This window comes from Pteronotus mesoamericanus, unplaced genomic scaffold (genome assembly GCF_021234165.1).
Source record: "Pteronotus mesoamericanus isolate MK-2021 breed Mesoamerican mustached bat unplaced genomic scaffold, CSHL_Meso_final scaffold_36, whole genome shotgun sequence".
In the NCBI taxonomy this organism is placed as follows: domain Eukaryota; kingdom Metazoa; phylum Chordata; class Mammalia; order Chiroptera; family Mormoopidae; genus Pteronotus; species Pteronotus mesoamericanus.
In genome coordinates, this window is record NW_026555313.1 from 23,636,217 (window position 1) to 23,663,410 (window position 27,194).

The 27,194-nt window shown below is 44.2% G+C and overlaps 2 protein-coding genes and 1 pseudogene across 2 annotated transcripts; all 3 read left to right on the top strand.

Moving 5' to 3' along the window:
- Positions 1-4,937: 4,937 nt before the first annotated feature.
- On the top strand, positions 4,938-6,812 carry UPK2 (uroplakin 2). The gene is made up of 5 exons (XM_054592626.1): positions 4,938-5,013; positions 5,464-5,598; positions 5,785-5,923; positions 6,186-6,256; positions 6,676-6,812. The coding sequence occupies exons 1-5, from the start codon at positions 4,938-4,940 to the stop codon at positions 6,810-6,812; spliced, it is 558 nt and encodes a 185-aa protein (XP_054448601.1).
- A 4,461-nt stretch (positions 6,813-11,273) lies between these two features.
- Positions 11,274-20,595, top strand: FOXR1 (forkhead box R1). Its single transcript, XM_054592378.1, has 6 exons — positions 11,274-11,349; positions 18,142-18,216; positions 18,321-18,571; positions 18,808-19,034; positions 19,877-20,115; positions 20,567-20,595. The coding sequence occupies exons 1-6, from the start codon at positions 11,289-11,291 to the stop codon at positions 20,593-20,595; spliced, it is 882 nt and encodes a 293-aa protein (XP_054448353.1). The 5' UTR covers positions 11,274-11,288.
- A 4,405-nt stretch (positions 20,596-25,000) lies between these two features.
- Positions 25,001-26,484, top strand: LOC129086161 (RNA-binding protein 39-like; annotated as a pseudogene).
- The last annotated feature ends 710 nt before the right edge of the window (positions 26,485-27,194 follow it).

The following is a 27,194-nucleotide window of genomic DNA, read 5'->3' on the forward strand; positions in this document are numbered from 1 at the left end:
TTGATGGAATCTCACATATGGCACTGGCTTGCTGGCTCCACGGGGTGAGGGTTTAGAAAAGTGACAATGACCTCTGCTCTCCTTGATGCCAGACACTTCGGTTTATCCCTGAATGCCACTGGTGCTTTTCAAGCTGCTATCCCTGTGCTGGAGCTCAGAGGGAGAGCCTGTATAGGTAAGCCTGTGTGTCAGTTCTTTAAGAGGAACTGCTTGGGGCTCCAGAAGTTTCTCCCACAGACTCAATTCCCACTGGTTTTTGCAGCCAGAAATTGTGGGGACTTATCTTCCTGGCACTGGAACTCCGGTGTGGGTGGCGTGGTGAGGGGTTGGGACTCCTCAGTCCCAAGATATTCCTCTCACATTTTTATCCACCACTTGTTTAACCAGTCTGAATGGATAATTTCATAGTTGTCAGACTTCCATTCAACTTGATTTCTGACAGTTATGAGTGGTGGTTGTTCTATATTTTAGTTGTAATTTTGATGTGGTTTTGTGAAGAGGAGAGCCCTGTCTACCTACACCATCATTTTGACCGGAAGTCCCAAACACTTTCTGTTTTCTTTAGCGTAAAATCCGAGCTCTGTAGTACAGCCTACAAAGCCACTGGTGACCTGACTAGTGTCTAGAGCTTTCACCTTGCCCACCTTTGAACACTTCTTTCTAATCCAGATGTACAGTTTGTAGTTCCAGAAAGGGTCAAAATAATTCACATTTCTGACTCCCTCTTTTTGGACTATCCCCTTCTGTATTTTAACCAGACTAACTCTGGTTCATTCTTTAAAACTCACTAACTTGAGAACAGGAATTATGCCCTGTCATCTCTGTATCTCAATCACCTAGCAACTCCACAGTTTAGGAGCTGCTCAACAAATATTTACTGAATGAAATGTTTACTGTGTTCTTGGTACTCCTGTGGTATGCTTGCCATGCAAGGAACAGTTCGTCCAATCTCAGTCACCTTCCCCCTCAGACTGAACACCTTTCCTTTGCATCAGTGACACAACTGGAAAAGCAAATTCTAAATTCTATGCCATCTTATTCCCTACTCACTCTATAACCTTGGAAGAGTCATTAATCGCCTCTGAGTCTCTCTTTATTTGTACTAAGTGTTAATAAAAAAGAAAGGATAAGATTAATTGCTTAAATTAATATTTATTGAATCAGACATTGTGTTAGATACTCTTAAATAAGTTAGTTTGAGCAATAGACACAATATCCCGGTGAGACAGATTTTATACCCTTTCTACAGAAGAGTAAACTGCAGCTCAGAGTACTTAGGTAGGAAATTTGGCCAAAGTTGCAAAGGTGTAAGCAGGTTTGTGCTAAGTAGTTTTATCATAGGCAACATTAGAAGAAGAAGAAAAAAAAGGAGCATCCAGGTCTTCTCTAACTGAATGACTGAGATTTTTCATTCTCACAGCATTTTCTAGCCTCTGTCATTTCTCATCAGACCAACATCTGGTGAGCACAGCATCTTACCTCAAGGTTCAGGTTCCTTGGGTTACTCCCAGTCTGTCCTACAGATTTTGACAATGATCTGCATTCCTTCTGCACCTTTATTTTAAAGCATTTTTAGCCCTGGCTGATGTAGCTCAGCAGATTGAGTGCTGGCCTGTGAACCAAAGGGCTTCCTGTTCAATTCCCAGTCAAGGGCACATGCCTGAGTCGTGGGCCAGGTCCCAAGTAGGCAACCACACATTGATTGAACCACTCTTTCTTCCTCCCTTCCCCTTTCTCTAAAGAAATGAACAAATAAAATCTTTAAAGACAATCTATGAGTAGAAGAAGAAGCAAATTAAAAAAATAAATAAATAAAAAGCATTTTATACCTGTCATATCTTGCTAGTTAAATGTGAAGAAATGAGTCTCCCCAATTTAGGAGGCAAAGTTGAGGTTCAAAGTGACTTACCTAAAGTCATATGGTATCGGTCATCAGTAAGAGGACAATAATTCCTATTAGAGGCTGACATATCCATGAAGCCAAAGGACATTTTATTTATGTATGTATGTATGTATGTGTGTATATTTTGGGGGGGAGCACATTCTTCTAATTCACAAAGCAGAAGAGTGACATTATAGAAAGAGAACTAGCATTATAAAAGGAGACCTGGGTTCTCATCTGAGGTCTTTTGGTTGCAAAACTACCACGATTGAAGGGGAAAAAAAAGTTATGTAGTTCAGAAAGAGTAGGTATGTTTTAAAAGCTAATCTTCTAGTCAGGCAGCATAGGGAGATTAGGAGCTCTTTGAGGGCAGAAACTTACCTTACCTTTATATCCCTGGTGCCTAGCACTGTTCCAGGGACATATCTGATACTTAATAAACATTAGTTAACTTGAATATGGGATTTAGAAGTAAGGAGGCAGGGAAGGGAACTTGAGAGAGTTTAGAATTGAGAACCCAAGGTAGAGACAGTTTAGAAAAAATGGGTCTAAGAGTGAGACACCAGGCATTTGTGATTCTAGTTTTCTTATTCCAAGATATGAGGAAATTCACTAGAGGAACAGGGTACTGCAGCTTTAAATGACTCCAACATAGTCAATGAATCTGCTCTGCTAAAAGAGTTATCCCCTTGCTCCTGCACTTGGCCTCCCCCTCCCTTCAGCTCCCTAAACCCTTCTCAGCTGCTGTGATGGGATAATTAGATGCGAGAGCTCAGCACAAATGATGCTGCTGTTGCTTAGCAACTAATGGTTTCCAAGGAGACTGCAAAGCACAGCCTCCAGAGCAACCAGTGAGCAGCTTGGCAGGGCAGGGAGAGGACGCAACTCTCGGCTCCTCTAGAAACCTGGGGAGGGCCAGAGGTGGGGAAGAGGGATTGGCAGGAGAAGGGAAGGTTTAAAGCCACAGGGCCCTCATATCCCTTTAAAATCTGGTCAGAGCTCCCCCACTTTGTACCACTCATAATTTCAGATGGAGATGGGGCTTAGGAACAGACCCTACACAGCCCACCCTGCAATAAATCCAACATCTTCTCCTTTCTGTTTCCTGGTTTCTGGATGAAATGGAAAGAGACATCTTCCCAAGCCCAAGTGTAAACATCCTCCCGGTTTAGTGGCATTCTCCAGGTTTGAAGAGTACCAGGAAGATCTACTTACCTCTGGAATTCTACCTTTTAACATGTTTGCTCCCTCTAAAGTTCTACCCAACATACAAAAAGATCCTCTTTTAGTTTGTACAGTGATGGTAGAATCTGATCTAAAAGAGTACAAAAGCCAAGGTGCAAGAAAAACAGAATTCAGTGCCTTACCCAAAGGCAGGCTATCCTGGGAGACTGGGGAGAAACACTTGCCTCTGGTCTCCATCAAAGAGGATCTACGCCTGGCCTGGTGTGACACAGTGGGTTGGGTGTCATCCCACGGACCGAAGGGTCAAAGGGTTGCCTGGGTTGTGGGCCAGGTCCCCGTGGAGGGCCTGTCAGAGGCAACTGATCCATGTGTCTCTTGCACATTGATATTTTTCTCCTTCCCCTTCTCCCTCGCTTCCCCTCTCTCTAAAAATAAATTTAAAAAAATATTTTTAAAAAATGTTCAAAGAGGATCCTGGGTGTGCATATGGAGATAGGCAATACAGAACATGTAGCAACTCAAATTGTGGCCTCTCAGACTAGCATCAGTCAGTGCTACCGGAAGCTCATTAGAAACACAGAATTTCAGGCTTCACCTCAGACCCACTGAATCAGAAACTGCATATTAACAAGATCTCTATGATTCCTATACACATTAAATTTGGAGAAGCACTGGTCTAAAACCCTCCAATCCTCTGCGTGGGTTCCTAAGTTCTATCTTTATTGTCACCCCTGGTCGTACCCCAGGCTTAGAGCCTACCCTTCCCACCGCAGGGGTAGGGACACAACCCCACCAATCCCTTGCTTTCCTACCAGGACTCTGCCCATTCTCTGGGATTGGGGAAGATAGAATGGTTCATGGAGCAAAAAGACACACGTAATACTCTCAGACTTCTGTAGACATATATGACCTCTCCTGGCAAACTGTCCACTTTCTACAACTGACTCCACCTCTTTGAATCTCAGTTCCACATCTACAAAAGGGAGATAACAACACTGCTGCCAGGATGTCTGTAAGGATTAATACGTGAGAGCATGCAAAGCCCCTGCCCAGTGCTTTCTCCTCATCTCTCTTCCCCCTCTGTTCATAATTCTATCTTTACTTCTGTCTCATTGAGCCCATAGAACTTGTCTCTTTTTCTTATTTATTCTCAAACAGTTCAATAAAGGTTGCTGACCAGGGCTGACAGTGCCCACCCCTACCTGCCAGACCGGGTCACTGCTCACCTCTCAGGTCTCTCCAGAAATCTTCCCTGGCACCCTTTACTCCACTCTCCAGAATAACCTGAACCCCTTTACACTCCCTGACACCACATCCCTCTACCTTTCCCAAGGCAGCAGTACTTGGGCTTCAGTGGACACCAAAAATCAAAACCCTTGGCTCTGCTGCCCCCACTACAAGTTTCCATTTCCCTCCCATTCTTGCTCAGCCAAGACCCTTTCAGGAAACCCTTCAGAGTATTCTCCTCTTTTTGCAGATCAGGGCAACATCCAAACTTGCTGCTCTCCCGGGAAGACCTCCCCCACCTCGGGGAAGCTATCCTCTGCTGGCAGAATGTTGAGGCTCCTGCATATGTGAGTCCCAGAGAAGGGGTGATTTCCAACCCCCTTGGTTACCATGCCCCCCTGCAGCTGACTAAGCCACCAAGATCCAGCCAAGGTTCCTACACCTGGCCTGAGAGCCAGCTCCCCATCCTGAAAAACTTGTCTGGGCTCCCCCTGAGGCTTTAGAGCCCAAGGAGCAGGTTGGACAAGATTCCTCTCCAGCCCCTCCCACCCTCAGGACAAAAACCAGCCACCCCAAGGGCAGGGCCTCACTTGCCTCAGGAAGCCACAGCCTGTCAGCATCCATTCCAGCTGCCAGCCCAGCTATGGCATCCCTGCTACCCATCCGGATCTTGCCCTTGATCCTGATTCTACTGGCTGTCCTGGCCCCAGGGGCTGCAGGTCTCTGCCATTACTGGGGAGGGGCTGGGGCCTGGGGGCTGGGTGCTATGTGTCCTCCTGTGCCTTCCAGAGCTCTGAAAAAGGAGCTCATCTCACCAGCTTGGGGTGGGGAGCTGGCGATGGCAGTGACCAGACATCAGTCACTGAGCTGAGGGCATAGTCCTAGTCTTCTTCTTGCCCAGGAGGCAAACAGGTGTGGAGAAGGGCCCAGGCTGTGCATAGAGGTAAGGTGGCGCGCGCAGGATCTGGAAGCTTGGTAGCGTATCCAGCTTCTGTAGCCCAAGCCTGCCACCTGGTGTTCAGGTCAGCAAGGGCCTGGTTCTGCCAGTGGACTACAGAGAGAGGATACTGCAGCCTCTGAAATGTTCTCTGGGGCTGGGGACAGATCTGATGGTGGGGGAGAAGAATCCAATTCCCTTCTCTCACTTAACTAGCTCTTGGCTCCCCCAGCAGTATTCAACATCTCAAGCCTCTCTGGTCTGCTGTCCCCGGTGCTAACGGAGAGCCTGCTAGTTGCCTTACCCCCCTGTCACCTCACAGGGGGTAATGCCACACTGATGGTCCGGAGAGCCAATGACAGCAAAGGTCTGCTACCTAAGCTTCCCAAGGCATTCATTCCCCTAGTCCCTTCCCAGGACACACCAAGCTTCCCTTCTTCCATGCATGCCTTCCCATCAATCCCATTGCTGGGCCTGAACTGTAAATATTGCCCCTTCCTCTCGCGCCCTCCAAAAACTTGACCCTGCTTTTCACCCCCAATTTCCTGCTCAGTGGTGAAAGCTAGCTTTGTGGTGCCTCCATGCCGTGGGCGAAGAGAGCTGGTGAGTGTGGTGGACAGTGGGGCTGGCTTCACAGTCACCCGGCTCAGTGCCTACCAGGTGACAAGCCTCGTGCCAGGAACCAAATACTAGTAGGTACTAGATCCAGGCTTGGAGCACCTGTGGGAGGGGGTACTAGAAGAGAACCTGGGTCCTGACATTTGGTGGTAGTGGTGGGGTGTGGTCAGCAGGGGGGAAGGAGTGCAAGCACAACTAAAGAGACCAAGAATGGGCATCTCCTGGAGGAAGGCACAATGGAGGCACACATGTGGGGGGGGCCTGGGTGCCCTCTTCTCCCAAGTCCCAGATACTGAGAATTCTCTCTTCTTTCTCTTCCAAACCTCACCACAAAAGCATTTCCTACCTAGTGAAGAAGGGGACATCCACCGAGTCCAGTAGAGAGATCCCAATGTCCACACTTCCTCGTAAGTAACACACATGCCCTTTCACATCTCAGGGCCTACAGAATCTTCCCTGGACATTTCCACCCACACCCGCAGCTGCCCCTCCTTGTGCCCTTAGCCCCTTCGCTTCCCTCTGTCCTAGCACTGAGCCCTTGTCATTTTAACTACCTGTTGAGTCATCCTGCTTCATTGCTAAACTAAAGGTTCAATATGGGTAGGGAGTATGTCTGAATAATTTCTGTATCTTCAGTGAGTGACATAGGAGATGCTTCATAAATGTTTATTTGATGGATGTCTGGATCCCTTGGATGATTTGTTGGAGGACTGGATAAATAGATGAAAGGATAACTGGATGGCTGGATGAGGGGCTCAGATGAATGCCTCAGGCAGGACAGGGCCACTCCTGCCCACAAAGAACCCCCTACTTTCTCTTCTGACAGGAAGGAAGATGGAATCCATTGGGCTGGGAATGGCCCGGACGGGGGGCATGGTGGTCATCACAGTGTTGCTCTCTGTTGCTATGTTCCTGCTGGTTCTGGGGTTCATCATAGCCCTGGCACTGAGTGCTCGAAACTGAGACCTGCAGTGGGTGGTGTGCTCTTCCAGGAAGTCCAGGGCACCGTCCATCTCTCCAGTCCAGAGCTTTGCCTTTTGCTCCTACTGTCTCTCTTAAAAAGACTGTTTCCTGTTGTTAATCACTGGTCTTTGGCTCCTTATTTGCCTTCACCTCTGCTCACTTTCCTCCCTCTGCTCCTCTGCTTGTCCACTAAGGTCTCACCTTCACCCAACTCTCCCTATTATTTCCCTCATCCCGCTCCTGTAAGAATTGACTTTCCTCCCATTTCACCTCTTTAACTGTCCCCAACGACAATTCAACCCTCCTCCCCCACCCATTGAACTAAGTTCCTGCAATAAAGTTAGATGCCAACTCTGCTGCCTGTGTTTTCCCTTCTGTGGGCTCCCCTTTGGCCTGAAGCTTTAGATTCTGTGTCCAGGCTGCAGGCACTCCCAGTCCCCTCCCTGCCGCTTATCACCCAAGTTGCTTTTCCCAGGACGCAGGAAGGGGACAGATGAGATAAGAACCCAGGAGTCAGAGTTATCAGACCCATACCTGGGCTGCGGGTTTTTGCATCCCCCACAGCAGGCCACCCAACCAGGGCTGGTGTACCCTGCAGGGACCTTGAGATCATAGGGACTTTGGGTGTGAGTGGGGCACCTGCTGGCAGAGCAAGGGGAAGTGTTTGGGAAAAGATCAGAGGCTGTGACTAGGGAAAGACAGAGTGCCACCAGGATGAGACCAAAGGACAGGGGAGTGGAGGAGTAGAGAATAGGCTTAAGGGGCTCCAGAAGGAGAGAGCAGCAGTAGAATAACACTGGGTAGAGAGGGACAAGAGTGGTCCAGTCTGGTAACTGAGGGAAAAGAACAGTAGTTACCCCCATTCACTTTTGTCCTCTAGTATATATTCCTTATAAGGGTTAGTGATCTTTGCATTGCTCTTAAAGTAAAGACTAAAATCTTTAAGGTGACCTCCAAAACCAGCCCTGGTCTCTCTGCTAACTACCCCTCAGCCCACACCATGTTCCCTCCAATGTTCAGTGTTCCCTCTTGCCTCAGGGCCTCTGCTTACGGTATTCGATTTGCCTGGCCTGCTCTTAAAGCTGCCCCACCCCCAACTCCACTCTTATTTACATAGTTAATTTAACTTCTTCAGGGAAGCCTTTCCTCACCTCCATCACTCCATTAGGTTGGATTCTCCTAGGGTATCTTTCATAGCATTACTATGGTTTATAATTATATATGTATATGTCAGTTGTCTCCTGCACCAGACTGTACATTCCCTGAGAGCAGTTGCTTTGCTCCCAAGGCAACAGTACCTCTGCTCCACAGTGCCCAGGACATAGTACATAGTACTCAATAAATACTTGTTGAACAAGAAAACAAACAAACAAATAAACAAGCCCCTAACAAGAAAGAAAGGACCAGAAAAGTACCCAAAATGACAATGGAAGAGAAGGAAAATAATACTCATTCACTCCACAATGCACAAGAGTTTTAATTTCGCCACATCCTAGTCAACAAGTGTTATTTTCTGTGTTTTTTTGTTTATTTGCAGTATAGCCATCCCAACAGATGTGAAGTGGCATCTCATTGTAGGTTTTCTTTTTTATCCTTACCCAAGAACATGCTCATTGATTTTAGAGAGAGGGGAAGGGAGCAAGAGAGACAGACAGACAGACAGAGACAGACATCAGTCAGTTGCCTCTTGCACAACGCAGGTACATACCCTGACCATGAATCAAACACACAACCTTCTGGGTTTACTGGACTATGCTTCAACCAGCTGAGCCACACCGGCAGGGCTAACTGTGGTTTTAATTTGTATTTCCCTAGTGACTAGTGATGTTGTACATCTCTTTATGTGTTTATTAGACATTTGTGTATCTTCTTTGGAGAAATGTCTATTCATATTCTTTGCCCATTTTTAAATGCGTGTGAGTTGTAGGAATTCTTTATATATTCTGGATATTAATCCTTATCAGATGTATGATTTGCAGCATATTAACATTGTAAAATGGTAGATTAATTTGAAAAGGGCTATAAAAGGGTGAATGCATGACAATATTTTTTACAAAACAAAAATGAAGCAGCTCTAATGAAAAAGATTGTAAAAATATACATCAAAATATAATTGATCATTATCTCTGATTAATACAAAGAACCATTTTTGTATTATTGTTTTTCCCTTTCTGCTTTCTATACTTCTAAGTTTTCTGCATCAAACATGCACATTTTTATAATAAGGGAAGTATCATCATTATTAATGGTATTAAAGGTAGAGTTTTAGCACACTTTTAAAAAGAAAGCTGTTATATTCACTGCAGTTAAAACATTTTTTGAGGGCCTCCTATGAAACTCTCAAAGTTTCTGATCTTTTTGTTTGTTTGTTTGTTCAATATTTTATTTATTTACTTTTAGACAGAGTGGAAGGAAGGAAGAAAGAGAGGAAGAGAAACATTGATGTGTGGTTGTCTCTCACATGCCCCCTACTGGGAACCTGGCCTACAGCCCAGGCTTGTGCCCTGACCAGGAATCAAACCAGTGACCCTCTGGTTCGCAGGCCGGCACTCAATCCACTGAGCCATACCAGCCAAGGCTTAGAGTTTCTGGTCTTGTAAGCAAGCAACAAAAATCACAGTATAGCGTGGATAGGCTCTGATGGAGAACCCAGGATACACAAAGGAACCAGAGGGGGCCAGCACATCCACTGGCCAAATCCGGAATGACTTGAGCATTAAAACAATGATAATAATGAATAATAACCATTCTAAAAAATTAGAATCCTCTGAGTCCACACTGATAAACAAACAAATATGGGATAAGGAAAAGCTCTTTCTTACAGTAGAATGCCAACTTAATAAGTAGAAAAAGAATGATAGGTTTTTTTAATAATCAAATTTTTAAGATTTTATTTATTTATTTATTTTTAGAGGGAGGGGAAGGTAGTGAGGGGGAGAGAGAGATCATTGATGTGGGACAGATACATCGATCCATTGCTGCAGGTTGCCAACTGGGGACTTGGCCCTTGACCAAGGCATGTGCTCTGACAGGGAGTTGAATTGGCGGCCTTTCGGCCTTTCATTCTCAGGCCCGCACTCAATCCACTGAGCCACACCAGCCAGTGCTAAAAAGTAATAATTTTATACCCATCAAAATAATGATTGATTCAATCAAGAATAATAAATGGATGCTAGAATTAGTGGGCCCAAACTTGATGAGGATCAGAATTTTAGATCAATGTATCTCCCACAAATTACTTTCTAATTACAAAAGGGGGGAAAAAAAGATAATGATGGTAGAAAAACCTGCTGGATACCACTAAACCAAGTGATTGAAGTTAACATCACTAATGAGACAAACCAACATAATGTGCCTCTTGATGTGATGTACTAAGAAGGAAACAACATCGCGGCTGTGGTATTCTTGCCAAAAATCCGTAAACGTCAGATACACCTTAGCTAAGAGACATTCTACAGAATAAATGGCCTGTACTCTTTAAAAATATCGATTTTATAAAAAATTTAAGAGGCTGAGAAACTGCTCCAGATTAAAAGAGACTGAAGAGATGAAAATCATATGTAACACATGAACTTGAATTGCATCCTAGACCAGGAAACAAATTTATGTAAAGGAGATTGTTAGGACAATAAGTAAAATTTGAGTAGCACTTGTACATTAAACAGTATTCAATCAATATTAAGTTGTTTGATTTTTATTACATTTCTTATTTCTGATTTCTTGGTCATGTAAGCCAATATCCTTGTTTTCAGAAAATACACACTGAAATATTTATTGGTAAAGAGGCATGACGTCTGCAAATTACTCTTAACTCAGAAAAAATATATATATATATATGTTTATATACTGGGAGAAAAATTAAAGTGTGATAAAATGTCAGTAATTGGTGTGATTGCTGAATTACAAGATTTAGGTATATAGGCATTTTTTATAGTATTCTTGGGATTTTTCTGTAAATTTGAAATTACTAAAAACAAAAATTTTTAAAAATCACCATTTAATCCCACCTCCATGGTGTACTACAGATGCGATTTTGATGAACTCTAAAATAAATGAGAACTCTTAGAAAGTTAATACTGTCTTGAGATCATCCTTAAACCTTAGACGAATTTACTAAATGAAATAAAAGGTTTGCACAAATGTAGTGGGGAAAGAGGACCCTCCCTTCTGAGTCCCCCCAGGTATCCACATCCCTATACAGAAACATGGGGATCGAGGGAAGACGTTGTAGAGAGTACTTAGTTGAGACGAGATGGGATTAAAGGCGTCAAAGCTAACTCCATCAGAGCCGGTAAAACCAATTCAATCAGAGCCCTGGTATTTGAGGAAGTGGCTCAGAGGCCTGGCCTCAGTCTCTCCTACTCTTCCACCCGCTGCCGGGCTGGTCTCCTTTCCTTGAAGGTGGACCTGAAACTCCAACACCTCGACTTCTGGGCCAGCCTCCATGGCCAGGTCCCGGGACTGCTGGACTGGGACATGGGGAACGAGTGCTTTCTGGCCTTCACGTCCACGCACCTGCCCTTAGCAGAGCAGAACCGTGAGCATCTGCATGGTGGGGGAGGGCTAGGGGAGGTTTCGGAGTGTGGGGTGGCAGGGGTGGGCGCGGTTTGTGTGAGCAGGAGCAGGGCCAGGAGGTTCCCCAGCCTTCGACCTCCTCCTCCCTCCGTGCTAGCTCGCGATGGCGCAGTTTCGGCCCGCTCCCCACCTTGCTAAAGGCCGGCGCCCCCTCCCCCACCCCACGTCCCGGAGTAGCGACCCTGCAGCCTAGACTGCAAGCTCACGGAGGGCAGCTGTCCTCCTGCCTGGCAGGCGCTTTTAGCTCCACACCACCTGCCCTGCCCCCATCCCAGTACCTTCTAGGCCTCTTCTCGGCTTTTTCTCCAAGATGCCTTCCGCCATTTGGCGCAGCACTTATTTTTTTACTAACTTTTCTCTTAAAAAAAAAAAAAAAAGTAATGATCAGTTCTGACCGTGGCTGTAGCCCCACCACTTTACACATTGTCTGACACTTAGAGGTGCTCAGTATTTGCTGAACAGATGTTTGGCCATCGGCATGTTTTTTTTTTAATGTATTTTCAGGCTCTGGCTGGTGTGGCTCAGTGGATTGAGTGTCCGCTTGCAAGTTAACGGATCGCTGGTTCGATTCCGAATCAGGGCACAAACCTGGGTTGCACAAGAGGCAACCACACATTGATGTTTCGCTCCCTCCTCTCTCTCTAAAAGTAAATAACATTTAAAAAAACAAAATTTATTTTCAATTTGGACCTCAAGTGCAGAGAATTGAAGTACTCACTTCCTACATTCTTGGTAAATTACTGCCATATTTTCTGGCAAAGTGCTTGGGTTAACTGATTTTCCCCCTTCAGTTACCACCCCCACTTCTATCACCTTCCACACTCCCCTGTATCTACCTTAACCAAGTTAGTGTTTTTAGATATGTGTATCTTTCAAAACTGTTTAGCATTGTTTTGTGTTTATAGGTGCCTTTAATTTACATAACACTCATTTTTTCCCCACCACTCACATTTTCTTTTTTCCTGTGAGGACTCTTTCTTCCTGGTTTGCAGATAGTCCTCTTCCTGCTGCGCCCTCATATGGCAGAGAGAGATCACATTGTTTTTGAGAGCCATTCGGATTGCTAAATGTAGATCTGGTTCATCATTTTTCACTGTTGTATGCTAACTCTTGCACTTTAATTCTCCTTACTAATGAAGACGTAAATTGCTCCAACTCTTTGCCACCATAGTAATGCTGATGAACATTCCTATACCTTGACTGATTCAAGAAATATTTATTGAGGACCTCCAGTCTGGTAGGCACTATTCTAGACATTGATGATACATAATGAAAAAAAAACACACAAAAAACAGGCAAGTTGTCATGGAGCTTACATTCCACTAGAGACATATACAGCCCACATTAAAAAAATGTATTTCCTAGTATGTTATAAGGTGATAACTGAGATGGGGGTAAAAGGACACAGTAAGGAGGGCACAGGAATGGGATAAGGAGCAGGGAAGGTGGTGGCAGCCACAGTTTTAAATAGGGTCATCAAGTTGGGCTTCATTGGGAACATAATATTTGAGCAGTGAGTTTAAGGTGAGATAATGAACCAAGAGAATAACATTAGGAGGAAAAGTTTCCTAGGCAGCAGAAATAGCCAGTGCAAAAACCCTAAGGAAGGAATATGGTTGGAGAGTTTGAGGAACAGTAGAGGCCAGTGGGGCTAGATGAAGGTTGACAAAGAAAAGAGTCCACAGGGTGTGGAGCAGAGATCAAGAAGAGCTGTCTTCCACTTCAAGGACATTGGAGTTGACTTTGAGTAAGATGTGGTGGCATGGTTGAAAGGTTTTGAGCAGAGGAGAGACACAGTCACTAGATTCATGAGAATGTGACCTATATAGTTGTATAGTGTGGCTATACTTGATCTCATGCTCTGCTATCACTGTCTTGAGATTTTTAATAATTTTTGAAAAAGGGGCTTCAGATTTTCATTGCATTGGGCCCTGCAACTTATGTAGCTGATCCTGCATGATCTGTATTCTGAAAAGATCACTGTGGCTGCTGTGTTAAGAGTACACTGTAGATAAAAAGAAATGAGGAGCTTAGAAGCCAGGAGGCTAGTTAGAAGGCTACTATAGTAATTCATACCAGAGATGATGCTAGACTGGACCACCAGGATGGTAGCAGAGGATGTGGTGGGAAGGTAGAACCAGCTAGATTTGCTGATAAATTGGATGTGTGGTGTAAGAGAGATTAGAAGATGACTCCTCTGAGGTTTTTGGCTAATTAAGTGGAATAACTAAGTTGCTTTCTACGCAGAGAAACTTCTGGTAGGACAGGTTTAGGGAAGAAAATCAGGTTTTTGGCTAATTAAGTGGAAGAATAAAGTTGCTTTCTACTGAGAGAAACTTCTGGTAGGACAAGTTTAGGGAAGAAATTCTGTTCTGGGCATGCTGAGTTGAAATACTTTTTAGATATCCAACTAGAAATGTTGAGGAAGCAAGTAAATACATAGGTCTGGAGTTCTGGAAAGAGATGTGGACTGCAGATATAAATTTTGAGTCTTTGGTATAGAGGTGGCATTTAAGGAGTGAGAAGACAGAGAAGGAACAAGGATGAGCCCTAGGGACATTCCGTTGTAAAGAGATTGGAGAAGAAGAGAGATAACCAGGAAAAGCTGAGGAAATGACATTTGAGCATTAAAACTGAGATAGATTGTGGAAAACAAGTAAAGTAAGTGTTTTGCCTTGGCTGGTGTGGTTTAGTGGATTGAGTGCTGGTTTGATTCCCAGTCAGGGCACATGCCTGGGTTGTGGGCCAGGTCCCTGTTGGAGGCGTGCAAGAGGCAACAGAAAGATGTTTCTCTCTCTCATCAATGTTTCTCTCCCTCTCTCCCTTCCTTCCCCTCAGGGAGGGAGGGAGGGAGGAAGGAAGGAAGGAAGGAAGGAAGGAAGGAAGGAAGGAAGGAAGGAAGGAAGGAAGGAAGGAAGGAAGGAAGGAAGGGAGGGGGGAAGGGGAAGGAAGGAAGGAAGGAAGGAAGGGGGGAAGGGGGGAAGGGGAAGGAAAGAAAGAAAGGAAGAAAGAGAGAAAGGAAGGAAGGAAGAAAGGAAAAGAATTTCAAGGAAGGAGTGGTCAGATTAGAGGAATGCTGCTGAGAGATCTGGTAAGAAGTGGGCTAATGATTGGATTTAGCAAAACAGAGCTTTGATAATATGGTTTTGGTGGAGTGCTGGAGAAAGCCTGATTGGCACAGGTTTAAGAGTAGGAGGGGAAGTAAAGACAGAAAGTATAGGCCATTTTTTCAAGGAGTTCTGCCTCAAAGGAAAGCAAAAATGTGGGATAGTGGCCAGACACAAAAAGTGAACACGAAAGAAGTTTTTATTTTTAATATGAGGAAATTAACAGCATAATTGAATTCTAGTGAGAATGATCCAATAGAGACCAAAAAAAAAAAAAAGAAGAAGAAGAAGAAGAAAGAAAGAAAGAAAAAATTAACAGGAAAGAGGAGAGAGGACTGTTGGAACATTGTCCTTGAGAAGGCATGAGGGTATCTGTGTCAGAGAACGAGGGAGGGAGACAGACAGAAGCTGAAATCGCCAATCTGTTGGTCCTGTCGCCCTTTTACTGCTCTCAATCACTGGATGTCCTCTCTCCTTTAACCTGGAATCCCATGGTCAAACATGCTTGCTCTCTTGCACATACCCTTCAATTCCTTCAGCTCCATAAGGCTTTGAGGCACTTGCTAGGCCAAACACCAACCCTGATTAAATCCAACTCTACCAAACAAGTGCCCCTAACCCATAGATCAATGGATTGGTGATATCAGTGGTATTAAAGGATAGTTGAGAGGGAGATAGCTGGAAAGATAGGAGGTGATATATATTTTTTTTATTTTGGCATATTTTTTTCCAATATTTATTTTTATTTGAGAAATCTCTTTCTATTGTTTCTCATTAAAATCCAATAGCTTTTTACAGAGAAGGAGGTGATATTTTTTATGTGGTACAAAAATGAGATTATGGAGAGGTTGCAGTTTCTGGTTCAGGTTATGACAGTGAGAGAGGCTGTCTAAAGTAAAATAGAAGGCAAGATCTTTGGAGGAGCAGAGTTCAAGAAGCCAGATTATTTGAGGAGTTGTCTACATATTGAAATGCCAAGACTTAAGACAGAAGTGTTAGTGACAGTGAGCCAGGAGCTAAACTCCCCTAAATCAGGGGGAGTGATTGAGAATTTGGTAGATGAGAGCAGCAATACAGATTAGTATATAAGTTCCTATATTAATTTGAATATACATCCCAGGAGTAGACAGTATAGTAAATTATAATCCTGCCTGATTATTTTTCACAGTGGCTGCACCAGCTGATGTCAGATCTTCAGTGTGATAAAGAATTCTATATCTTTCTTGACTGGTATGGCTCAGTTGGTTGGGTGGAGTTGTCCTGCAAACCAAAGTGTCCCCTGTTCAATTCCCAGTGGTTGGGGGAGGAGTGGGGTTTGATCCCCAGTCGGGGCACCTGTGAGAAGCAGCCACTATTTCTCTCCCTCTCTCTCTCCCTCCCTTCCTCCCCCTGTTAAAAATTTTTTTTTCTGCATCTTTGTCAACACTTGGTATTTTCTGTTTTTATCATTCTTATCCATTTAACGTAAAGTGTTTTATCTTACTGTGTTCTTATTGTAAGACTGAGCATCTTGTTAGATATTCAGGTTTCTCCTCCTTGTGAATACTGATTTGTGTTCTTTGCCCATTATAGGTTTGTGTAGCCTTTTACTTATTGAGTTGTAGAAGCTATCTATCTATTAGAGAACTAAGATCTTTCTGAGTTAAATTTTTTTTTATTGAGTTTTATCAGTTGATTTCTTTTCTTTGTGATTTTTACAATGTGGAACCTACTATAATTATTATATCTGCATGAAACACACAGATTCCTTTAAAGTAATTGACATCTTTATAATATGTATTATATGTCTTTGTTTATTTAGGTCTTTTATGTCCTTAAATAGTGATTGCTTCTTTTTCCCTAAAGTCTGGTTCATTCTTTGATGGGTTAACCCCTAGAAACTTTATTTCTTTGGTTACTATTGTGAACAGTATCATTTTTATATTTTCCAGGGTCTTATTTTTTAAAGATGTTATTTATATTTTTAGAGAGAGTAGAAGGGAGGGAGAAAGAAAGGAAGAGAAATATCGATGTGTGAGAAAAACATCGACCGACCGGTTGCCTCTCACAGGCCCCCAACAGGGGACCTGGCCTGCAACCCAGGCAGGTGCCCTGAATGGGAATGAGAACTGGCAGCCTTTCAGTCTGCAGGTCAGTACTCAACCCACTGAGCCACACCAGCCAGGGCTGTTTTCCAGTTTCTTAATACTGCTATAGAGTAACATTATTGATTAGTATGTTGTTCTTATATCCAGCAAACTTCCTAGATCCTTATTGGATCTAATAATTTGTATATCAATTTTGTACAGTTTTCTATGTTAACCACTTTTTGTAAATAATGGTAGTTTTGCCTTTTTTTCCCAACTTTTTATCTCTTGCTATTTTTTTCTTTTTTGAATACTGTGTTGAACATTAGCAATGCAATGGGCATCCTTTCTAATTACTGAGTTCTCCAATAAGTATATCATCATTTTCCAAGCAAAAACCTAGGTTCATCTGTAACATGGGGACAATGAAGAAGACACAAATAGTTCCCTTTATCCCCAAGGAGCCAGCGTAGTGTCAAGCAGTCAAGCAGATAGCTCTAATATATACTTGAATTACTCTTAGTCCACTATGAATTCATTCATCCAATTAAGTTTATCTTCTCCCATGTGCCAGGTAGTGAACAAGACTGACCTGGAGATAGACTCCATTAATTTCAATAGACTCTATTAATTGCAATAACATGTGTGCTATGGGAGTGTTTGGGTAGGTGGTCAGAGAAGGCTTGCTTTAGAAAGATGTTTAAACAGAGACATGATGGGTAAGTAGCAATTAATCATGCAAGCAGGAAGAAGGAAGGGTGTTTCTGGCAAAAGAAACACCTTGTAGGAAGGCCTAGGGTCTATAATGTGATCTGTTGGAAATGGGTGGAGAGCCTGGGAAGAATCACTCAACACGGAAGGATGGCAAGCCAGGACCTTTTAGACTATCTCAAGGAATACGTATCTTTAGATTTGGCCCAAGGGCAATGGAAATCCATCTCAAAGTTTTACATGGCAGGCTGGCAAGATTGGATGAACATTTTAGGAAGATCATTCAAATTGCAGTATCATGAGTTAAAGAAACAGACCATTTGGGTTATGGCTTAGACTAGGACAGTAGGACTTGCTGATGGATTGAGTGTGGCTATATTGGAAAGAAAAGAGTTAAGAATTATTTCCAAGTCTCTGGCCTGAAAGACTGATTAGATGGTGATGGAACCTGCTGAAACAAGGAACACAGGAGGATAAGGAGGAAGATGGAGTTTAGTTTTAGAAATGCCATTCAATGTGCCTGGAGGTTATTCAAGGAAAGATAGCTATGGGGAATTCTAATTAAGGGCTAGCAGAGAAGTCTGGGCTAGAGATAAAGATTTGAAAGCCCTAAGTTTATGGATGGTAACTGAAGCCACAGGCATTGAACAGATCATTCAGGAACAGTATATATAGTGTGAGAAGAGAAGAACACAGAAGTGAATAAGGTCAGAGAAGTAAAGAGAAAGCTAGTGCAATGTGATATCATAACTCCCCAGGCAGGGCCCACAGCCCTACCCATATCCCAGAGGAGCTTCAAGGCCCAGGCTCCTGAGACAACAGTGGAAATCCTAGGACATTTTGACTCTCTTCTGCCTTTCTTTTTGCCAGTTGCCAGATATAGACTCCGTATAATTGAGCCACCAAAACTACCTGTAGGGACAAAACCCAACCCTGATAAAGATGGTGAGTAGTGGGGAGTGAGTTCTCTGACATGGATGGTCTCGTGGCCTGGGCTGGACACCCAAAGTCCAGTGAGCTATGGAACACAATCTTTTTTGTCTGCACAGGTCCAGATATTGAGCCCAATCTGTGGATGTGGGTAAACTCCAACATCGTGTTTCCCCCTGGAAGGCTGGAGGTCCCAGAACCTAGTAAGGGGGAGGATCTGGCAAGCACAATCCCCTGCCCTCAGACAGCTTCAAAAGAGGAAGACTTGGCCAACTGCTCAGAGGCCAAAATCGTGGAGTCACTGCCACCTTCCTCCAGCAAGCAGTCTTTCCCTTGGAAGCAGTTTGCCTCGTCCCCCAGCAACTGGGAGGTAGGGATTTCTGGGGTTGTAGGCATGGTGGGCACAGTGATAATGTATTCGAGAGTTCTGTTCTGCTTTTTTTTTTTTTTAGGGATAACAAAGGGTTAATGGGTTCAGGAATTATCTGTGCCTTGGGTTGGGGAGCTGTCCAGATGGTGGCCCTACACCACTGCCCCTTCCTGCCATTGCACCTCTGGAGTAGAGGCCGTGGAGTCAGGACCAGTTCCTACTCTGTGCTCCTCTAGCTCACAGAAGAGGAGGAGGCTAAGGACCAGGATGACAGCTCCTCTGTGGCTCTCCCATCCCCTCACAGAAGGGCCCCCCTCCAGATTTGGAGGCTTCGGCAAGGCAACAGCCAGGAGGGGAGGCTCTGGTCCCGGCCCCCTCTCAATTACTTCCACCTAATTGCACTGGCATTAAGAAACAGTTCCCCCTGTGGCCTCAACGTGCAGCAGATCTACAGTTTCACTCGGTATGTGCGGAGGTGGGGGACGGGGGGGGGTGGGGGCGGGGGGAGAACGGTTTGAGGAGGGGAGAGGGAGGGGGTCAAGGACCTTGTTCAGAAACCTTCCCATCTGTGCAACCCTAGGCTACTGCTTCAGTTTTAACATCTGGATGAGAGGATAAGTGTATTCCCAGTTCTCCCTTCCCGGGCATTGGTTCTGGATTGTCCCTGTACTTATCACTTGTACAGGAAGATAACCACCTCCACCCTTATTCACATTAAAAAAGTCTAATCTCTTTCTATCTTAGTTCTTTAAGACATAAATTCCCCTGGGTGATAACTTCTTCCACCTTCCCTCTCAAGGTTATCTGGTATAAAGTCTAGTTTCCCACGCTTTCCCTTTGACCTGTACCGCATCGCAAGGCTCCCTGTACCCCCAGGGGTACCCAGTTGCAAAGGGATTTACATTTAGCTTTGGTAGTCATGTACATATGAGTATGAGAAGTTTCTCAGACCTTCTTCCTATATGAGAAGTCTCAGAATATTAATCTTCAAGAGGTATCCTTTCTTGACCAGAATTCCTCTTTATAGGAGTTGGCTGGCCTAATTTATGCTTGGTTCCTGGGAAGATAATGAGTTTAGGAATGGGGGCAGTAAACTGGGTTTAAAAGACGAGGGTTTGTACAAGCAATGCACCAGGTGGAGCTGTTGCTACATGCTGAATCCACAAAGGAGCAGTTTAGGCCAACTTGCCATTCTCTCCCTGGAGAGAGGAGCTGTGATTCATGACCCTGGGGGAGAACATACTCAAGGATACAACATCTCCCAAAGAAACCATGGCTTTCCTTACCATTATTCCCTGTCCACAGACAACATTTCCCCTTTTTCCGGACGGCTCCGGAGGGCTGGAAGAATACCATCCGCCACAATCTCTGTTTCCGAGACAGCTTTGAGAAAGTGCCAGTCAGCATGCAGGGAGGTGCTAGCCCATGGCCTCGATCCTGCCTCTGGAAGTTGACGGAGGACGGACACCGCCGCTTTGAGGAGGAGGCCCGAGCCTTGGCCTCCACTCAGCTGGAAAGTATCCAACAGTGCATGAGCCAGCCAGGTGTGAGGCCCCATCACATGGTGGGGGGTGGGCAAGAGGAGGGGACTGGAAGATCCTGACCTAAGTCTGAATGTGCAAGGAAGGAACCTGGGCTACACCATTGGTGGGGGTACCTTCTGTAGGAAGGGGAGAGGATAGCAGTAGTCTGAGACTCTGGGGTGATGCCTGCCTAAGGTGGGACTCCACATACAAGCGTGGGTACAGGGAGTTGATAGAGAAACAACTAAGGTGCAGTTGGGCCTACACACAGTCTAGTAGCCTAGGGAAATGGTGACCACACGATGTCAGAGGCATGGTATGAGAGATTACGTGCAAAAAGGGCTCTTTCTTTTCCTGGACACCAGCTGGCATGTGGGCCATAAGAGAGAATGTCTGCTGTGAGAGGGCATTCTAGGTTTAGGGAACAGCAAATGCAAAGGGCAGGTAAATTCCTTTAACTCTTTTCTTACAGATGTGATGCCCTTCCTCTTTGACCTTTAAATCCAAGAAGTGAGAGTCAGCCCATGCCTTATTAAAGTTACCTGCAGCAGCCTGATGTGTGTGTCGTCTCTGAGGATAGGGGAGGGATAGAGGTGGAGATCAACTCTGAGGTTGTAAACGGGATGCTCCAGAGGCAATGGAGCAGTTGCCTGGTGTACAGCAAAGGGATTCTATACTCCCCTCAAAGGAAGAAAATACTCAACCCTCTTTTGGATCCTGAAGCAAGTCCCACTTTCCTGGGTTATAAGGATAGTCTTGGGAGATAATAGCTTGTAGCAGCCAACCCTGCAAAAGGCCCAAAGAAGCAGCACCTAATAGCCTTCATCTCCTGTTCACTTAATTACCCCTTAATCCTTTGCAGTCTGTCTCACTGGAAATCTGACTGCCCCCTCTCTGGTCTCTGAAACGTGATATTCCTGAAAAGCATGATCCTTGGCGTACCAGACCAAAATCTCTACCTTTAAGGAAAGATCCCTGTTTGCTTGATTTGCACATTTTGGTAACATACAAAATCCCATCCTAGTCACATCACCACCACCTCTACGCTGTAGCATGTGCATTCATTCCCAAACATACAGCAGAAATGTGGCAGTGCTAGGCCAGGGCCTCTCCCTGACCCTAGAGGACGCTGTGGATGCCCAAAGGATTTGGGGGTGTTGTGGGCATTGAAGGCAGACCCGGGAATGTCAGATGACCTCAGTGCAGGTGGCAGTTTCTCACCCTGGAGAATTGATCCTCATACCTCAGGCCATTAATAATGACTTGAGCTAGGAACCCAACTTAGTAGAAAGTATTTGTTGCACCATTTTCTTGTTTTCAAAAGGTGTTTTATTTATTTATTGTTAGAGAGAGGGGAAGGAAGGGAGACAGAGGGAGAGAAACATCAATTGGTTGCCTCTCGCATGCCCCTAACTGGGAACCTCTAAGTTTGTAGTACAATGTCCAACCCACTGAGCCCCACCAGTCAGGGCTCATCATTTTAATATATACTGAATTTTTCCAAGAATACAACTAAGGAACATTGTCCTCTTTGGTTTGGAATTTTACCAAGAGTTCCCATATTGGGAACTCTTTATCAGCAAAATCACTTTGCTGATAGTAAAGCTGTTTGGGCATTAAAGTTATCAATACCACATGCCTGTATCATTCTGCCTATCTGTTGTACTCACAGCAGGTACTCTACATGTATAAACAAATCTTTAGTTATTATTTCAAGATAGCCAATATAAAGAAAAAGCATTTTCAATAGTCATTTAAATATCCTGTCTTAAATCTAAGCTATATTTGCTATAAGTACAAGGTCTGTCCAGAAGGTACCTAGCCACATAATATGAAAATAGAGACATTTATTGAAGAAGATACAAGATACAAAAAACATCGTACATAGGACAATGATACCTCAGTCCCCTTCAAATAGCCACCTTGGGACCTCACCCAGTACTCCCAATCTCTATCAGCTGCCCTGTTGTATTTTCCTGAATCTTACCAATAGTCTGAAATCTCTTCCCTTTCAAAGGTGATTTTAGTTTTGAGAAAAGCCAGAAGTTGCAGGGCACCAAATCTGGGCTGTAGGGGGGCTGAGTCACCTGGGTCATTTGATGTTTTGCAAAAAAAAACTGCAGAGATACAATGCATGAGCGGTAGTGTCACAATGAGGCTGCTGATCACCAGTTACCCATAGCTGCGGCCTTCTGAATCATCTGAATAGTCTCCACCAAAGAATGTTCAAACTTAATGCAAAATTTGATGCAGATTTGTTCTCATTCAGTCATTTTGAATGAGATAACCCCACAGTACTCAAGCTCACTCAATGGCGCCTACCACCCCCACTGACTAGTATAATGAAGTCATTTTCCACACATGCATTCCAGTCTACTCTCCTTATCTGCCAGGTTACATCGATGTTGCACAAACAGTTCTTGTTATATTAATAATGGCTGGATTTTTTCTGGACAGACCTCATCATATGTGCCGATTTCCAACTAGCTCATGTTTTCAAATATAGTTTATTCATTGAAATATAAATTTTCCTCCCTTATTTTTTGTTATGTCACAGTTAGCATTATATTGGTTTTTTAAAAATTATATTTGTAGGTAGGTTATTTTATCAGTAAGATTCATTTCAGGGTGGTAAAAATGGACTTACAAAATATTTGCTCAGTTCCTAGAGTGTTAAGGCTGATGGGAAAGAATCACAAAACCAAGGATTATTTAACACACAGTCCCTATGTCAGGCACTTACCACAATGACACTGGCAATCAGTGAAAACAATACAATAGAATGTCATGTTCATGTCCAAACTCCCAGAGCCTCACTAGTAAGAATGCACTGTTATCTGTGAATTGTAACTAGTAACTTCTCCGACTGGAAGCACAGAGAAGGTAGCAATTAACTTTGTCTGAAGGAGCTGGGAAAGACTTCTCACAGCAGACATTAGCCCTGGATCCTTTTTCCAGGTCTAGATTTAACAACAGCTAGTAGTTCTCCAGAAGTACTCAAAGCCAGCCCTGCCCTGCAGGGGTGAAGGTCGGAAGAATGAGGGGTAAGGGCTGATAATACTCCCAGGAGGCAGAGGTGGATGTCAAGGAGGTAGGAAAGAGCAGGGATGGGAAGGGAAAAAGTGACCAGTGCCAAGAAAAAGATAGACACATGCAGATGCCCAGTTGAAGCATGTGCAGAACTGCCTTTTCCCAATTGGCCTGGAGATGCTTTGTGCTGATTTTCTCCTCCTCGACTGCCAGGATGCTAATTTTTATGTGATATCCACCTGAGGAATGAGTGGAGGGACCAAGTCATTAGTGTCATTCACTCTGGGCCCACCCAGCACTCTGCAACCAGAGTCTACTCTCTTATCACCCTAGTCTATTCATCTCCCAAAAAAGAGGATATTATCTGATTTTGCCTTAATTTGTCCACCTCAGCTGCACTTTGTGCATATTATTATCCCTGTCCACATTCTTGTCAATGTCTGGTTTAAGTTGCAAATGTATCCCCAAAGGCAACTGTTCAGAAAGGAGAACAAAAAATCCAGAAACATCTGAGAAAATATATGCACCCCTATGTTCATAGCAGCATTACTTACAATAGCCAAGGTCTGGAAACAGCCCAAGTACCCATCAATAAATGAGTGGATAAAAAAGATGTGGTACATTTATAAAATGGAATACTACACAACCGTAAAAAGGAAGGAACTCCTACCCTTTGCAACAGCATGTATGGATCTGGAGAATATTACTCTAAGTGAAATAAGCCAGTCAGAGAAAGATAAATACTATATGATCTCACTCATATGTGGAATCTAATGAACAAAATAAAACCAGAGGCATGGATACTTGGAACAGACTGACAGATCTCAAAGGGAAGTAGGGTGGGGAGACGAAGAGATTAGCCAAAGAACATACATGCATAGCCTGTGGACACAGATGAAGGGGTGGTGAGGGGGGCAAAGGGAGGTGTGTTGCAGCCTCTCTAGGCTGGACAGGTCCGCTTGGGGTCCGGGTAGATGGAAGAAGATGCATGGAGCCTTGGCAATGCTTGACATGCCTTTATTCAGGAGAGTCACACAAACACAAGCACAAGCCAGGTCCGGGGAAATCACACAGGCCACAAAGCCTGTATCCACGCCGCACACAGGCCACGAGCCTGTGTGGAGGGAGTCACACAGGTCACAAGCCCCTGTCCAAGTCAGCGCCCTGACTCCTCACCTTGCCCAAAGCTCCTATCCCTTAAATACTAGCCCCAAACAAGGCAGGCAACAGCCCAGAAAGGGAAGTTACTATCCTGAGCTGCACATGCGAGCCAACTGAAGGCTACAGGGCAGTTCATTGCAGGGCTCAAGGCTGTGGGAGCAGTGCTTTATCAGACTCCTTCAAGGTTGTGAGGAACGGCTCCCTCCAGTTACCCATGCATCTAGGTGAGGGAGCCAGACTGCCTCCACATACCCTACAGGAGGGAAATGGGGTATATCTGTAATATTGTCAACAATTAAAACAAACAAACAAAAAGAACAAAACAATATAGCCTTTGTGGAAAAAGAACCTGAGAAAAATCTGCCTTTATCCATTTTACCCCTGATAGAATATTATACTCTGGGGGAAGCAGCGGCTGCTATTTCAGGGAGGCGGCTGCTATTTCAGGGAGGCGGCTGACGCTGTCGCAGGGTTGGATCCTGAGGTGCGGAAGCCGCTGTCCTGCACTTCCGAGCTCGCTTCTCTAACCCTGTTGTTTCTTTTAGATTCTCTTGGGCCTATCCACCCTCAGAGCCTAAAATTTCGCGAGGGGTGGTATCGCGGCCCAGGCCTAGAGGCTTAACTGTAAGAACAGCTGGGACAGCTGCAGCAGCTCCTTTCTTTCTGAATGCGAGCACCACAGGGGCCTGGAAGCCCGCACAGGTGTTTGGAGAAAATGGCATACGATATTGACACTGACGCAGTGCTTGAGGCTCTTTACAAGAAGGATGAGAACAAGTTGAGCAGTGCTAATGGCCGTGAAGAACAGAGCAAAAAAACAAAGTTTCTGCCTTCTTGGAAATCTACATCTCTTTGTGATTGGGGTATGGGTTTCAAGATTCCAGAAGGAAGAAAAAAGCAAGAGCGAAAGTAGTAGTCATGAACAAAAAAGAAGCAAAAGTAAGGAACAGAAGCGAAGCAGAGATAGAGAAAGGAAAAAGAGCAAAAGCCATGAATGGAAGAGAAGTAGAAGCAAAGAAAGGAGACAAAGTCGCTCAAGAAGTCAAGATCGCAAATTCAGAGGCCACTACAGAAGTCTTTACTCTGACCAAAATTTAACAGTGCCATCCAAGGAAAGATTGGGTTGCCTCATAGAATCAAATTACGCAGACCTGCGCTTCTGAAGCTAAAGTCCATTAAGAAAACACGAGAGCCCTGTGAATGAACCTATTGATAATTTCACTCCTGAGGAAAGAGATGCAAGGACTGTTTTCTGCATGCAGCTGGCAGTGAGAATTTGGCAAAGAGATTTGGAAGAGTTTTTCTCTACAGTAGGAAAGGTTCAAGATGTGAGGATGATTTCTGATAGAAATTCAAGATGTTCCAAAAGAATGCTTATGTGGAGTTTGTTGATGTTAGCTCTGTGCCTCTGGCAATAAGATTAACTGGCCAATCATAGTGCAGGCATCACAGGCAGAAAAAAAAAACACAAAAAAAACAGAGCTGCGATCCAAAGGATGTGGATTTATTACGTTTTCTGATGCAGAATGTGCCAAGGAGGCTTTAAAACAACTTAATGGATTTGAGCTCGCTGGAAGGCCAATGAAAGTTGGTCATGTTACTGAACATACTGATGTTTCCAGTGCTAGCTCATTTTTGGACAGTGATGAACTGGAAAGGACTGGAATTGACTTGGGAACAACTGGACATCTCTAATTAATGGCAAGACTTGCAGAGGGTACAGGTTTGCCGATCCCACCAGTAGCACAGCAAGCTCTACAAATGAGTGGCTCTTTGGCATTTGGTGCTGTGGCAGATTTGCAAACAAGACTTTCCCAACAGACTGAAGCTTCAGCTTTAGCTGCAGCTGCCTCTGTTCAACTTTTTGCAAGACAGTGTTTTCAACTCTCTAATGTGTTTAACCCTCAAATAGAAGAAGTTGGATGGGATACATAGATTAAGGATGATGTGATTGAAAAATGTAATAAACATGGAGGGGTTATTCATATTTATGTTGATTTATGTCAGGGCAATGTGTATGTGAAGTGCCCATCAGTTGCTGCAGCCATTGCTGCTGTCAATGCAGTGCATGGCAGGTGGTTTTCTGGTAAAATGATAACAGCAGCATACGTACCTCTTCCAACTCATCACAACCTCCTTCCTGATTCTATGACAGCAACATAACTACTGGTTCCAAGTGGACAACGAAGGAAGATATAGTCCCTTATGTACATAGCTCTTTTTCTTTCTTGAGAACTGATCTCGAGTTATCTTTTATTTAGATAAAAATAAAGAGGCAAGGGTCTACTGCCATTTGTATACAGTTCCTGTTACATTGAAAAAATAAAAATGTTACCAGGGGAAAAAAAGAATATTATACTCCTTCCTTTACATCCTCATTTTTGTTCATTCAGCAATTACGTGAGTTCTCTATGTGCCAGGTGCTAAGGTACAGTGAAACCCAAAATAGGTTCTCCCTCACAGAGTTTTCAGCCAAGATGGACAGACATTAAACAAACATTAGTAATGTGCAATGACAATACTAATAAGGTAAGTTTAGGTTATTGCAGGTACTTAAATTAGATTGGAGAGGAGGTGAGAGAAGGCCTTCCTAAGAAAAACATTTTATTTATTTTTTTTAAAAGATTTTATTTATCTTCAGAGAGAGAAGAAAGAGAGAGAAACATCGATGTGGGAGAGAAATATCTATCAGGTGTCTCTTGCTTGCTCCCAAATGGGGACCTGGCTCACAACCCAGCCATGTGCCCTCACATGGAATTGAACTGGCAACCTTTTGGTTCCCAGGCCAGTGTTCAATCCACCAAGCCCCACCAGCCAGGGTGAAAGACATTTAACCGAGACTTATGTGAGTATCCAGGCTGAAGATGGGAAGGAAAAGTGTTCTAGGAGAAGGAGGGAAGAGATGGGCA